We start from the raw sequence: 14,346 nt of genomic DNA, 5'->3' as shown, positions 1-14,346 counted from the left end.
AGACTGTGAGGCAAAACAGAGAAACATGAGGCAAAGATACTGCAAGAGCTGAGAAGCATCAAAACACATACTCCTTCTTCGCAGTGTCAAATCTGAACCCACAGATATGACACACATATTTTTAGATTAAGTGCGACTTTCCCCAGAATATGATCATCTCTATCTACATCTATCGTGAATAAATCTGCTTAGAAATCATAGGAAAAAAGACAGGTAATGTTTTGTTGTGCAGGTTCAGTCCAGCTAGCTTCCTGGAAACTTTCCCCATATTTTCCTAAAAAGTAAATGTTATTTAGCTGTTGATTACTCAGAGATTTCCAGGAAAGGCCTACGCAGTTTGGTACTAATTATAATGGAAATGGAGAGTGTTTGTTGCTATAGTCAGTCAAGTACCCACCTGTTGTATCTGAGTGTTTAAGAAAAAAACAAGGATATAATGTAGTAGGTAAGTGGAAAAATAGCTCGTAAACAGATGTCTATGTCCGTTGGAGTGTCCTAGAAAATGTGCCACACTGAGCCACTTTATTTTACAGGTCTGGTCTGAAGAAATTAGGTAGAAGTAGAACTGCTGAGTCGCTGAAAACTTATCCCATGGGATGTGTTTTATTTGTTGACTATCATCAGTTTAGGAAATTTTGAGGAAAGTTTAAAGAAAATTACTTGGAAAATATGGGACCTGTAAATTAACGAAAGATGCTTTGCCTCAGAATCATTACATGTTCGTCCTTCACATTTTGCTTATTGAAGTTTCTCTTTAATCCCAGGGGCCCCTGAGCTGTATTTTCTCACCTTTCCTCCATCACCTGGTTGTCCTATTGTGCCACTGTTCCCTCCCCTCCCTTCCTGTCCCTCTGTTCTATGTTTAGAGGTGTGAGAGTTGCTGAAGTCCTGCATGAGGCTGACTTTTCCATCCCCACATGTGCGTGTGAGAGGAAGAGATAATGAGAGAAGGACTTTCCCTATGTGCTTTCTGCCTCCTCTCCTCCTTTCCTCCGCTCCCTAAGATCTGTCATCTTTTATATCCCAAGATTCTTTGCAGCAAACAAAGGCCACTGATTCATCCTGACAGCCTGCTTTCTCTCTCTCTCTCTCTCTCGCTCCCTTTCTCTTGTTTCCAAACTCCTCTCAGACATACCAGCAGTCCTCCTCTCTGCAGTCAAAGAGCAGGAAGAAGAATAAAGGTAAGCAGGAAAGCCACCTGTTCGGTTAAGCGTTAGCAGGAATTGCCGCCGCACCCTGATTCTCGGCAGTTTTGGTCATTCACTCCTTCACTCTCTCCCGGGGATACAGAGCTAATGGATATTGTTTGAAAATATGAGAGCAGCTGCAGCTTCCTGGAAAAAACTGTGTAATTATAAGGAAAATTGAGATTGAGGAAATTCATAATTCCCCAGAGCTTCTTCATATCGCTTGTTTTGTCCAACTAACAATTCAAGACACCAACAAATTACACTTACAATCATGTAAAACAGAAATAAGCAGCAAATCTGAGAAGCAGCAGATTTGAGAAGCAGGAACCAGTGAAAATTTGGTATTTTTGCTTTATAAATGCCATTAATGTTTGTTTATCAGAACTGCTGTTGAAACGTTTCACGTCTAATGACTAATTGTTGAATTGACTAATCACTTCAACACTGGTCAGTATCGCAGCTATTTTAGTGCTGTCTTTTGCACATTGATGTGATAATCTATGCATACTGTACATTTAAAGATGCTGCTCGCTAACCTAATTATTATCCTTGACTGGGCGCTTCACAGTTTTGTTAAAATAAATCCCAGCTTTTTGCACATTTCATCTGGTGAAATGTAAATTAAAACTTTCCCGACCGTAGCAATCTGTATCCTACCAGCTGGGAATTTGTCCTTCTGGAGTTGTCAAATTATTATCTGCTTGAGTCCCCACATCAAAATCATTCTGTAGTCAGAAAAAAAAGAACCAACATTTTCCTCACATGTTGTGCAGAGAGTACTGAATTTGCATTTTAGCACATCATGTTCATTTCACAGATTTTGATGAGTCCAGACTGGATTGCAGGTGCAGCAGCTTTCAGGCTGTTTGCTGTATACTGTGTATTTAGCCCAGATGATGAATCCAATGATTCAGCATTTCTTTATGTGTGAAGGGCATCACTCTAGAGACAAACGCTTCTCGTGTTTTGGTCACGTTTCTGTATAGAGCATGAAAAGCCACATTTTGTTGTCATCTATCTCATTGTGAGATTAGTTCCTTCATTACTTTTGTTTAATTTTCATTCTATTTCTTCATGTTTCCCATTCATTCTTTTTCTATATTATTAGGTGACTTTACCCCCTAATTAACCCATTTCCAACTCCCTGCTCGCAGCTTCTTGGCCTCTTTGACCAAACCTTTTTTTCCCCTTCCACCACACTAATGAGAAACAACATGTTGGAAGTTTTTTTTTTTCTTTCACTGGTCTTTCACTTGTTTCACCATCTGCCATTGTGAGAAACCCTGAAAGCTTTAGCTCCATCTGCACTTTTTCAACCACAGCTTTTTTTTGGTTTGTTTTTTGTTTACAGCAATTAAACCAAAGTTTCATAATGAACATGATAATGAGGTTTACTTATGCTTTTAATGCTGTAAGTAGCACCTTTATCAAGCAGGTAATGAAATATTAGCTACTCCTTTGGTCCAGTCTCCAAGTCTCTCCCGCAGCCAAAAACTGAAATTGGTGATGGTATCAGTTCATAGTCTGGTCTGTTGGACAGAAAATGAATTATTGCTATTCAAGGGCACTTTTGTACATTCTCAGGATGTATAGTTTCCTCTGTACCTGAGTATATAACTGATTAATTATCTGCAACTGAATCTGTTTTCATACTACATGTCTTTAGTTTTCTTTAGCTAGCACTGTGGAAGAAAGTTTTTTTTTTCCTTTAGAGATATACAACGCTGCACTTTCCATTGCCACAGAAATAAATGGAATATTGAATTGCTTTCTCGCTTTAAAGTTGCAAGATTTTTGATACAGCACAATATAAGTTTCTCCGTGGTTCTCAACCGGGAGCCAAGTTTCCTTGGTAATCTCTAATGAGGAGCCTGCTGAGAAAAATGTTACAGGGCTTTTATGCCAGAAGGAAAAGGCAATTTTTATTAAACACCTCTTACCTTGCTGCAGTGCAGCAGCGTTCTGTCAAATCCAGAGACTGAACTCTTGCCAAGAACTATTGGTACATTAGGATGTGGCATTTTGTGAATGCTTTTATTCACACAACTACAAAAGACTTAAAGTGAGCACTTACAAGCAGCTTTAGTACTATGCTCTTTTTCCTTTCCCCTTTCCTTTGAGCGGATTCTTTCTTTCAGTTTTCTGATTTATATTCTCTACTATCTACTGTGTGTTGTTCCAGGACGAGGTTTGGCCTCCCTGAGTCGGAGGCGTGTTTCCTGCAAGGCGCTCGGCAGAGGAGACTGCGAGGGCTGGTTGTGGAGAAAGAGAGATGCAAAAGGTTACTTTTCTCAGAAATGGAAGAAATACTGGTTTGTTCTGAAGGACAACTGCCTGTACTGGTACATCAACGAGGAGGTGAATCTCAGTTTTTATTTTTGTCCTTGTAGAAAATAATTTAGAATGACAGTTTCACAAAAACTGGCATCTTTCATAGTGTTTAAGAAAACAAGAAGAAATAGAAGAAATTATGAAATTTGTCTCAATCTGAGGTTGTTGTAACTTAATTGAAGCTATGCAAGTTTTTGAAATAGCTGTGTTGGTAATTTAGTCCGTTTCTCTCGTGTGACTACAAGGTTAACAGTCAACTAACCACCTTGGAATAACACTTGCAAGACTCTTAGTCTTGTTTAATTCAGCACAAACACACAGTTAAGGGAAAGCTATCTACTGCCTCAAAAACAAACGGGCATGTTGACCCAGATGTAGATCCCTCTGCAGACAGCCATAATGGCTGTTTCAGGTGGATGCTTTCTGAGCTTTTGAAATGATTGCTATAAAAATCATGTTTGTTTGGAAATCTGTCAGAGGCTCATGGAGCTTGCCTCGCTATCTGTTGTTTTTGATTGAGTCCTCGTTTCCCTGAATCCCTATAACAGAGGTGGCGACTACATAGTTACAAAAAGCCACGGAGCCAAAATAGGAAATCCTTTACTTCCCACTTCCCTTTAGCTTTTTATTAATCTCTCTGTTGATCTTTAATCTCTCTTTCTGTTCAGGATGAGAAGGCCGAGGGTTTTGTCAGTCTTCCAGAGTTTAAGATCGACCGGGCCAGTGAATGTCGCAAGAAGTAGTAAGTGCCTGAAGAAAATGGGTCTGTTGCATATTTATGTGTATTTGCTTGTCTGTGTGCAGGTGCAGTTTCTGTGCTCTTATGAATGTTTGCCTGCAAAAATAACTCCCTCTGTTCCCCCCATGTTTCTCTAGTGCTTTCAAAGCATGTCACCCCAAGGTCAAGAGTTTCTACTTTGCAGCAGATGGAGTGGATGACATGAACAGGTAAAGCAGCAGGTGCTAAACACGGACGAAGGTTACGCAGAAGGGCAAACTCCCAGCTGGCTGGCATGAATACAACTTCCTGTTTACCATCCCCAAAGCATACCCACAGCAAATGTGTTTTTCATTTGATAATAAAATGGAGGCCTGTTTTTATTTGGGAAGTGATGTGTATCAGAAACATCATTTGCAAGATATTTCCGTAGAGTGTTCACATTTTTGACCTGTACAAAAAAGGTTCTCCAAAAGATGGTATAATTTACATAGTCTTCAACATCTGTACAAAAACATCTGCCTTGATTACACCAGTTACAGAAAAGAGCAGGTTAAAACACGTAAAACAGATAATTTCACTTGTTTCCAGTATTATTTCAGTATTTCCAGTAGAAACTGAACAGAAATCCTGAAACAAGTTGAACTGCCATGGAAACAAGAAGGATATTGCTGCACTAGGAAATTATTTTACTGTTTCATGAGAGAAATACATTTTAAAGATCTTTCTTAATTACTTGGAAAAGTCTGACATTTTGGGAAATAAAACATGAAATAGAAAATGATGCTGATGTAAAAATATTAAAACAACAAAATGCACTTAAAGTACATAAAGTTTATTTGTTTCATATGATGTCTTCCCTCTTATTTTTTTTACATTTATTTGTTAGCTTGAATGTCTGTAAATCCATAATCTGATCATCTGTCTGGGTGCTCGGTCCTTCTGTTAGATGGCTGAGTCGTCTCAACATGGCTGCTGTGGGCTACGCTGAGCGCGAGAGGATGCGCCAGGAGCAGGGTGAGGGTTCATTCAGTGACTTGCTGAAGGGCACTTCAGCAGATGGTTGCTGCAGTGTCTTTAATTCCCAAACACACATACTTACAGAATGGTTATGATACAGTATATTTATTTCAAAGAGTTTTGTACCTCATGGTGTGTTTATGATCTTTTTCTGTATAAATAGATATCCATCTTGTGTTTCTGACCGTATGTGTGTGGGTTTCCTGCAGATTACTGGAGTGAGAGTGAACATGAGGATGACACCACCTCCAGCCCCAAACAGGACAGTCCCCCACCTCCATATGATACCTACCCACGGCCTCCATCAGTGAGTCACGCACACACGCCTGTATTACATGCTCATATTAAGCACATACTGTGCTTGAAGGCAAAAATCATGCTCAGTTCTCCTCCACGGTCCATTTTACCAGTTAAAGTTATTGCCAATTAAGCCTACAGAGAGTGGCAGGGCTAAATTTGATGTAATTGTTGCTATAATTGTCCTTGGAACTGGTTGCTCTACATTACGTTTTTGTCTCGGGGCTTTTTTTTTTAGGATAAAATGAAAAACTAAAACAACAACAGTTCTTCCAACACTTTTTTTTAGTTCAAGTAATCAGGGTCACCAGACATACAGGCTGCCAGGTTTTTAAGATAATAATATTTGAAAATATTAATAAAGAGTCTTTGCGTTTTCCTTCTCTACAAACACTCATATGCTCAAACAGCTCTATTGTCTTCTTTGCTTTCCTGTCTCTTACTGTCTCACACACTTATTCAATTACCACCCTGCGTCCTTGACAATCATCCTTCTCCATCACAAGATTAAATCATTTTTTTGAAGAGTGTCATTACAATTGAATGATACACAGGTGATCAGCTGACATACGCTACATTTTCACTCTTTCCTCTTTGTCAGATGAGTGCATTCTTGGAAGGCCGAACCACTCGACTGTCTTCCACCGAGACGTCTCGTTCTCGCTCTTCCCAGGAGGACTTCCTCTGTGGCGAGCCACCCGTGGTGGCCGCAGAGCCACAGTACCACCCTGGCCCTCCTGGGGGAGGCACCACACACAGTGGGAGAAAACCAGGAGGCAGCAGCAGCAGCGACGTGCAGTACAGATGCGATCCTGTAGAGGTGTGTGTGTGTGTGGTGATGTTTGTCAGTAGATAAAAGGAAAAGAGCGAGCTTTTGGAGCTTGGGAAGGTGTCAAACTTATTTGTCAAGTAATAAAAAGATCATGTATGTGATGAGCAGCTTTTACGCTAAATGCCATTTGATAATTTCAGACAGATGGTTTGTTGGTCTGGTCTTTCAGAACAAAATACGTCAACAAATGGCCTAATTTTCATGAAAAATGCTGTGAAAATTTTTTAATTCTGCATGAATAACTGTTCTTTTCTCCAGTTCAGATCAAAATTTAGAGCTGTGCTGTGCACCAGACATTTCAAAATGTGATTTGCTGGCTCCCATATTTGTCTGACTCTCTGTGAGGTTTACTCTTGGGGCACTTTCAGGGTAAAATGTCAAATTTGCACTCAATGTAATGCCATAATGTAACTGGCACACACTTTGCTGATTGCATTCATCCTGCCAAAGGGGAATCTTGAGTTTAATTACCTTAGAAATTATTTTAATGGCTTTTGTTCCACCCTTCATTTTTAGCCTCTTTCCTAGCGGATAGCATGTTGTTTGTCTTTCCAACACTTTTGCACTGTGGTGTGTAATGAATATTGCAGCCACTAGGGGGCTACTGGTGGAGTTATTTATTTATTTATTTATTGAGTATATTGATATTTGTTATTTCTTCCTACAGTACCGTTCCAGTCCTGCGGGAGGCAGCAGTGAGACAGGATCCCCGGGCCGTTCTTCGTCATCTCAGAGACGTTCTTGGCAGGACCTGATTGAGACACCGCTGACTGAAGCTGGACTGCACTATTTACAAACTGGGCCATTAGGTAACGCCACATATAACCAAAGGCTTCATAGATCCAGCCAGTTGATGAGCTGCCCCCCGGGGACAAATAAAGAATCTGAATCTGAATCTGAGTTGCTGCACAACAGTCCATGTGATTGTTGGTCTTCCAGTTATTTGGCCATCGTTCTATCATAATTTATGGTCAAATGTTTCCTTATTAATAAAGTTAATAAGGAAAACATATAAAATATAAAAAATATTTTATCACTCTGCACCAAATGTATCAATAGAATATGTTCTGAAGAGGTTTGGGTTGGATGGTTAGGTTTGTTTTTATATTATAATACAACACTTTGTGTCCCTGACAGAAAATATAATATCTCTGTTATTCCTTGTTGGATGATTTCTTTGTTACAGAGGACGCTGTCTTTGCCGAGCCTGGTCCGGGAGGTGGGACTATGACGGCCGGAGCCGTTTACACTCTTCCTGCACAGAGGAATGTCCCGTTGCCCATGGCGATGCAGAGGCTGATTCCTATGGCAACCCAGGGAGGGAAACCCCGCAGCTTCACACTGCCAAGAGACAGCAACCTACACACACTCCTCACGCCCCCTGCGAAAGAAGAACAGCAAACGCACAATGGTGAGTTCAGTCAGGAACATACATGTGTGAAACACACACACACACACACACACACACACACACACACACACACACACACACACACACACACACACACACACACACACACACACACACACACACTGTACAAGAGACAAAAGAGCATAAAGATCTTTTTTTTGTGTTTTTGTGGGCTGGTGGACGTCAGGTAAAAGCAGAAAGCAAAAATGTGTCTCACTCTGAGCGACAGCCACCAGATACTGGAAAAAAGAGATCTTTTAAGGTGAAGACGTTGACGTCAGTACATGTGCCAGAAATAAAAAATGCTCTCAGGCAGACACATTTCCATTTAAATCATCATCAGTATCGAGCAGGGTAACACACACACTCCAGTCATACACTGATCTAATGAGGCTAATGAGACAGCGGTGCACTGGTTGCCAGGGTGAGCTCAGCAGTGAGCAGGAAGAAAAGTCTGTTGTTTTCTGTGGGTAATATGATATGATTTATTAGGAAGTAGAAAGTTTTACAAAGATATAAATAATGAAAAATAATAACCCTGTGAAATAATCAAGCAGAGGAAATAAAAAAGTGAAGAGGACATCCATGAGGCTGAAAGGAAAGACAGGACAGGATTTTATCATCATTAGTAATCTTTCTATGACTAATAGAAGTCGTTATACTGTGTAATACCAGTGCTGAGATGTGTGCTGCTGTCCTCCAGTGGTTGCTCTGAGATATAACTGCATCTGATCAGATTTTCGCCCGCTCTTTACCATTTATCTTACAATCTTGTGACACTTGTGAATGGAAGAGTGAAGGAGGGTGGAAATAACCGCTGAATGTGTGACCCTCTTTCTGTCTGACTGTGTTGAAGGTGGCAGTGAAGGTGCGTCCCTCGGCGACCTGTTTCGAGCGTGTGAGCAGGGCGGGGTGTGTCCTTTAGGTCGCGGCTCGGAGGCCAAAGGGCAGTCAGAGTTCAGGCAGTCGTTCCTCAGACGGGCCGCCGACCCTCAGCTCAATGAGCGTCTGCACCGCCTCCGCATACTGACCTCCACTCTGAAGGTTGGTTCCACAGTAAATGGTTGGTTCACTCTTATTCCCACATGTAGACATGCAAAGATACATGTACCAGGAATACACTATAGGGTAAATGTGCTCATAAAAACATACACATTCATATATACTTGGATATTATGCACACAAATATGTTGGTACACCAGGGAAAGTATATTTTCAATTGCAAATAAACATTTGCAATAAAACAAGATTTTATTTTATTGTTATAATCCTTAAGATTTCTGTTTTGATTGAACTGGAAACACCTACAGTTACTGAAGTATCACCGAATGTGGTTTAATACTACAACAAACACTCCTGACTAACTGCTTTGTCAGAAATACAAAAGAAGAGCAGCTGGTGGATCTGTTTACAGTGCAGCCAAACAAACTTCTTTGAATAAAGACATCAGTTAAAAATAATTGCAACCACAATCTGATTTCATACTGCACTTGGTGCAAGTCACTTTCAGCTCTTCATGAAACAGCTCACTGTGGCTGCTCCTTCATGTTTCGTTTCTCCCACCAATGTTTCAAACTGATCTCTCTTCTCACAAAAAATGCTTGAAACGATCATATTTTTGTTTTGTTCAGTGTTCTGTGCTAAATATATTGTGTTTCCTCTGACTTCTTCACAATAAAAGCCAGCCTGTGTTTGGCCAGTTGAGCACATTTAGTATGAAGGAGAAGCAGAAGCCATGTCAGCTACAGATAGTATCAAAGTTGTGGTTTGATTTCATGGAACTCTTAAGGATTATAACTTTAAATCAGAGTATGTGTCATATCTCATATCCCGCTGTAAGATCCCACAGTAAGAGAGAGTGCACGTCTTCCTGTTCTTTGTTCTCAAGCCAATTTTTCACTCCTTTGGTTGTGATTTTTTTTTTTATAGCTTACTTTGTATATGAGGCTGGCGTATTCTGATACGTCTCACTTGATGGATCTAATATTTGCTGATCCTTAAAATGAAATCTCATCATTTTCTGATCAAAATCCACTGCTGTTTTCTCATCCAGTGTGCACAGGTTTACAGTAATCATATTCACACATGAACACACCTCCCTATATTAAACGTGAACAGGGTGAAATGGATAAAATTTATGAAATGGCACTCAGTTATTTTATAAAGAGATATTTAGAAGATACTGTCATGCATTTTAGGAGTGATTCACTGTACGCATATGCACACAGATAAAATGCATATACACAGACACGCTGGAAAATGTCTCTGTCATGTTAGTTTTAGTGTCATCTGTCTTAGTCTGTCTCCTCGGTTTGGTTTTGAGTCTCTTCTATCGAGCTCTGTCAAGCAGACATCTGTGGCTTTATGCTGTATGAGCAGTGGTTATGTTTCTGGGCTGGGTGCCTGTGAATGGCTCATTTGCTGTGGCTGTTGTTGTTGTTGTGTTTTTTTGTCCCTAGAGTTTGTATCTTTGTTTCTTCCTCCGTGTATGTGGGCGGGGATGGTTTGTCGAGGGCGTGGGGGCTGTGTCGCTTGTGCGTGTAGCTTTAGTGGTTTTTGGGAGGATCTGTGGCTTTGGCTGCATGTGTCTGCTGGTACAGGTTGGATGGAGGTGCTTACATGTTTGTTCCCTGTCTGGCGTTTCTTAAAGGAATACACCAAGTTGCAGGGGGGAGTTTGGATGACAAAGTTTCTCTGTCAAATAATGAAACCATGCAGTAGACACCAAAGTCATCCATATGACCCTGGCAGACCTCACTGTTAATTGCTATTTACAGGGGATCATACTGTATTTGTGTTTTCAGGCATCAATAGCTTATCGGCACGGGTTGCTGTGGAAACAACAAGGACTTGCATATTTTCTCGGTATCATTTCACATATCAAAACTGAACCAAAACAATAAGCTGCAGTCTAGATAACAAGTGGAGATGTGTTCTCAAACTCCTCATAGCTTTAGTGATGCAGAATCTCTCTGTAAAGGATTGAAATCTGATTTAAGTTGAAATTCCTGAATGTCACTGCAAACCAGCAGTGTTTCTGTTGTCATCACTTGATCAGTTTGCACATACAGTGTCGCAAAATTTTGACTTGGGTCATTCTGAATATGCTGAGTGAAAAAAACATGCATCACCAAAATGTCAGCTTTTCATGAGCTTAGAAAAAGCCCAGCTTTCAGGCTCATGATATTACATTTTCAGATAATGGGCTTCTCAATGGCTGATTTAGTTCAGCTACTCAGTGCTATTCAGTTCACTTCAGTACAGCTTTGTCATTAAAAGGGCAATTGAATGCTGCAGTTCAGCAGTGAAATTGATAATAAATACAATAATACATCAATAATCCATTGTGTATTCACCACTAAAGGAATAATAAAGCAATTAGTGACAAATAAACACTTTATGAAGTTTACCTTACTTATAATTTAGTTTTAGAGAAACAACAAATTCATTCTGTCCCTTTAACTTTTGAAATTATATCATAGAAAAACCAAACAAATAATCTACCAAGAGCGAATGGATGATCTTAGTGTCTTAATTAAACATGTTAATCAACTCTCTTGTCAAACTCTCTAATCCTCTGATGTCAAATTCCCCCAAACTCTGTGTATCCCCTTAAGTGTGTCTTGCTTTTCGTGTGTCTGCATTTTAAAGACTAGTGGTTAAAATAATTAAATAATTAAATAATTAAATAAATAAATAAGTGACCCGCCCCTCCTGTGTTTCTGCATCCCCATAGGACAGGGAGGGGGAGCTAGCGCTGATTGACAGGCTGTTGGCCAATCCCCAGCTGTCGTCGGCTGAGTTCCAGGAGTGGAAGAGAGCCTATCAGGAGCTGTTCTCTCAGGAGCCAAACTCCACCACTGAATCAGACCCTGGCCCGCCATTGACCCCCTCGCTCTCTCACACACACTCCTACATCGAGACCCATGTCTGACGTGTAAAACACACTCACACACGCACACACACATGCTTAAGCTGCTCTCATCTCCTGGAAAGAGTTGAACAAACTGCAGCTGACATTTTAATGCATCAGAGCTGCAATCAGGGTTGGTTTTGCATCAGTGCAGATAGCGATGGATTATTTCGAGAGAGGGCAGTGAGGACAACTTGATTCACATCCTGATAGCTTTCAGCTGCCACAGTGTACAAGTGCAACACGACAGCTTTCTGAGGAGACGCCTGTGCCCTCATGTCACATCGGTCTATGAGCTGATTGGTTGTGCCACTCCAGCTGGGCCTCGGGGGCAGACGATACACTGATTCTTAAGTATTACATGTTTGCTTTTGTGCTCTATATCTTAAGTACTCTCCATGGATATAAGGAATCACCGCAACTTACTTTGGACGACATTCATCCAATTCATTCAGTTTGTTCCTCCTGACATGGACAGATCTCACAATAGTGTCGTCACAAGCTGCCATTACACAGTATTTCATTCCACTTGTTGTGCCATGTTTATACTGACTGCACAGTGTCTCATAGACAGTCTAATAGCCTCAGAGTGACACACGTTGTATCCCATCAAGCCTTATACTTGATGTCTATGATGATATTTTCTGTACAGTGAGTGTTACAGCAGAGAACAATAAGCGCAGGTCTTTTTTTAAATCAACTAGTCTCAGTTTCTATCTAGTTTTAGAGACTTTTGTTTGTGCTGGTTTGGTATAAATGCGTACTGTGCTGGGCTGGACCTGAAGCATGCACACTCAATAGGACCCGTTTCAAGGAAAAATCCACCTTAAGAACATTTTAATGCTGTTAACTCACACTTAGACACGGTTTATTTTGGTACATAAATGTTTTTTATGTTTTCATTTTTAGTTAAGGATCATTATCATGTTACTACACTTGAACAAACATTATAACTTTTCAATTTGTAAAAACAAGAGTCTTGTCTCAGGATATAACTGATGGTGTATTTCAACAGATACCAATCGCTTAATTTTAGATACAGAGCTCATTAATTCATTTCTGGGCCTAAATATTTTTGTTAATCTCATCATCATTAGTGTTTTATGCAGTTTATGGTGCCATAATGTCATCTGCTCCTACACCTGGTATTAAGAAGCGTTGTGCCTGCATTGTGATCAGATCTCAGTAAGCAAATTACTTATTAGCTATTGGCTAGGTACGTGTCAGGCCAAGGGAAGTGATGCCAGTGACTGGCATGATTTTAATTTTTAAATCACTTTCTGTGAGGGACGACTTGCTAGCTGCTGCTGCAGCATTTGGCTTTGGAAGAGGATTCTGATTCTAAATATGGTCATGCTGTACAAATAGCACTTATACCTGGCTGAGATCTGATCACATTACATGCATTAACATGCATTTTTCTTATGCAAGATACAGGTTGCATATCAATACCAGGTGTAAGTGAGCCCTATAGCTCCATAAAACCACCTCAATCTCAAACAAAGCCTTGAATACATATATATATATATATATACATATAAGACATTGTTAAATTTGATTATCTTGCCCAGTCCCGTTATATTATTATAACAAAAAATAATTAAAATGTTTACTCGTTTTGGAACACAGACAACATGTAAGGCAGCAAACACACAAGAAGCACCTTCAGAGAGGAGACTGGATTCTTGCAGTTTGCCTCTGGAACCTTTTTTTTTCCCTTTGATTTTCAGTGGCTTTAATGGGCAACTTCATCTGCACCATAACACCTGAGACACAGTCACCATGGCGACTAAGTATATGAGACAAAAGCAAGTGGTGAAGCAGTTCTGGTCGCCATGGAAAAGCATCCTAAAAACCACAAAAAATCTCTAATTCATTTTTACTTTAATTAAAGTAGAAAGGTAGATTCTTTATCGCAAAATAACACCTGAGAGTTTTGTTGATTATTCTTCATATAACAGTGTAAAAGTTTCCAAGGGTGGACTTTTCCTCAGAGACCATTTGGTTCTCTGTAACCTGCATGCCACATAGAGAATATGAGGAAATATTTGCATAGGATTTGAAATATGGATCTAATAAAAATACATTAGTTTATTTGTATGCTGCTGCCAAATGACTTAATACTCAGAGACACTGCACAAAACGATGAAAGCAATCATACACACAAATACACACACACACACACACTAATAAGCACACAGAAACAGACAGTACACTCAGTTTGAATGCTCTTTCTATGCTGCTGCCCGTGGTTGGTTGTAGTAGCATGTCTTTGTTGTAGATAAACACAATATTCCTTTTCTGTTTTGTGTTTGAAATCTCTAGATACAGTAGATCTCTCTTTGTAGAGTGCAAACTAAGTGTCTTGGATAATGTTCTCTAATTCTATCAGGTTTTTTGGGACAGACTGGCGTTGAGTAAAGATTGTTTAATGTTAAAGCTATAAATTATGGTTAAAAAAAAACAGTATTTATTTACGTGATCAATCTACATGTTCTGTCAGAAGAAGAGGGTGGATCAATAAAGTTTGGTCATTTGGATGAAGGTGTTTTTGTGGCTGTTTTTTTTTTTTTGTTTGTTTGTTTTTTTTTTGCATTTGTGGATGTGATGGAGGAGATGGCATGCTAACAGCTG

At 39.9% G+C, this 14,346-nt stretch overlaps 1 protein-coding gene across 1 annotated transcript in view; it reads left to right on the top strand.

Annotated features, from left to right (window-relative positions):
- cnksr2a (connector enhancer of kinase suppressor of Ras 2a) overlaps positions 1-14,233 on the top strand; it is a 33,740-nt gene extending 19,507 nt beyond the window's left edge. Inside the window, exons 14-24 of the mRNA XM_041066301.1 lie at positions 1,130-1,181; positions 3,373-3,548; positions 4,190-4,263; positions 4,398-4,469; positions 5,189-5,256; positions 5,469-5,566; positions 6,158-6,376; positions 7,056-7,197; positions 7,575-7,799; positions 8,656-8,843; positions 11,536-14,233. Coding sequence (XP_040922235.1) covers positions 1,130-1,181; positions 3,373-3,548; positions 4,190-4,263; positions 4,398-4,469; positions 5,189-5,256; positions 5,469-5,566; positions 6,158-6,376; positions 7,056-7,197; positions 7,575-7,799; positions 8,656-8,843; positions 11,536-11,733 — 1,512 coding nt within the window. The 3' untranslated portion in view covers positions 11,734-14,233. The remainder of the gene's footprint in view (positions 1-1,129; positions 1,182-3,372; positions 3,549-4,189; positions 4,264-4,397; positions 4,470-5,188; positions 5,257-5,468; positions 5,567-6,157; positions 6,377-7,055; positions 7,198-7,574; positions 7,800-8,655; positions 8,844-11,535) is intronic.
- Positions 14,234-14,346: the final 113 nt, after the last annotated feature.

The sequence above is a fragment of the Toxotes jaculatrix genome, chromosome 20 (assembly GCF_017976425.1).
Source record: "Toxotes jaculatrix isolate fToxJac2 chromosome 20, fToxJac2.pri, whole genome shotgun sequence".
In the NCBI taxonomy this organism is placed as follows: domain Eukaryota; kingdom Metazoa; phylum Chordata; class Actinopteri; family Toxotidae; genus Toxotes; species Toxotes jaculatrix.
Note: the sequence above shows the minus strand (reverse complement) of the source record. Positions and strands in the feature narration are given on the sequence as shown.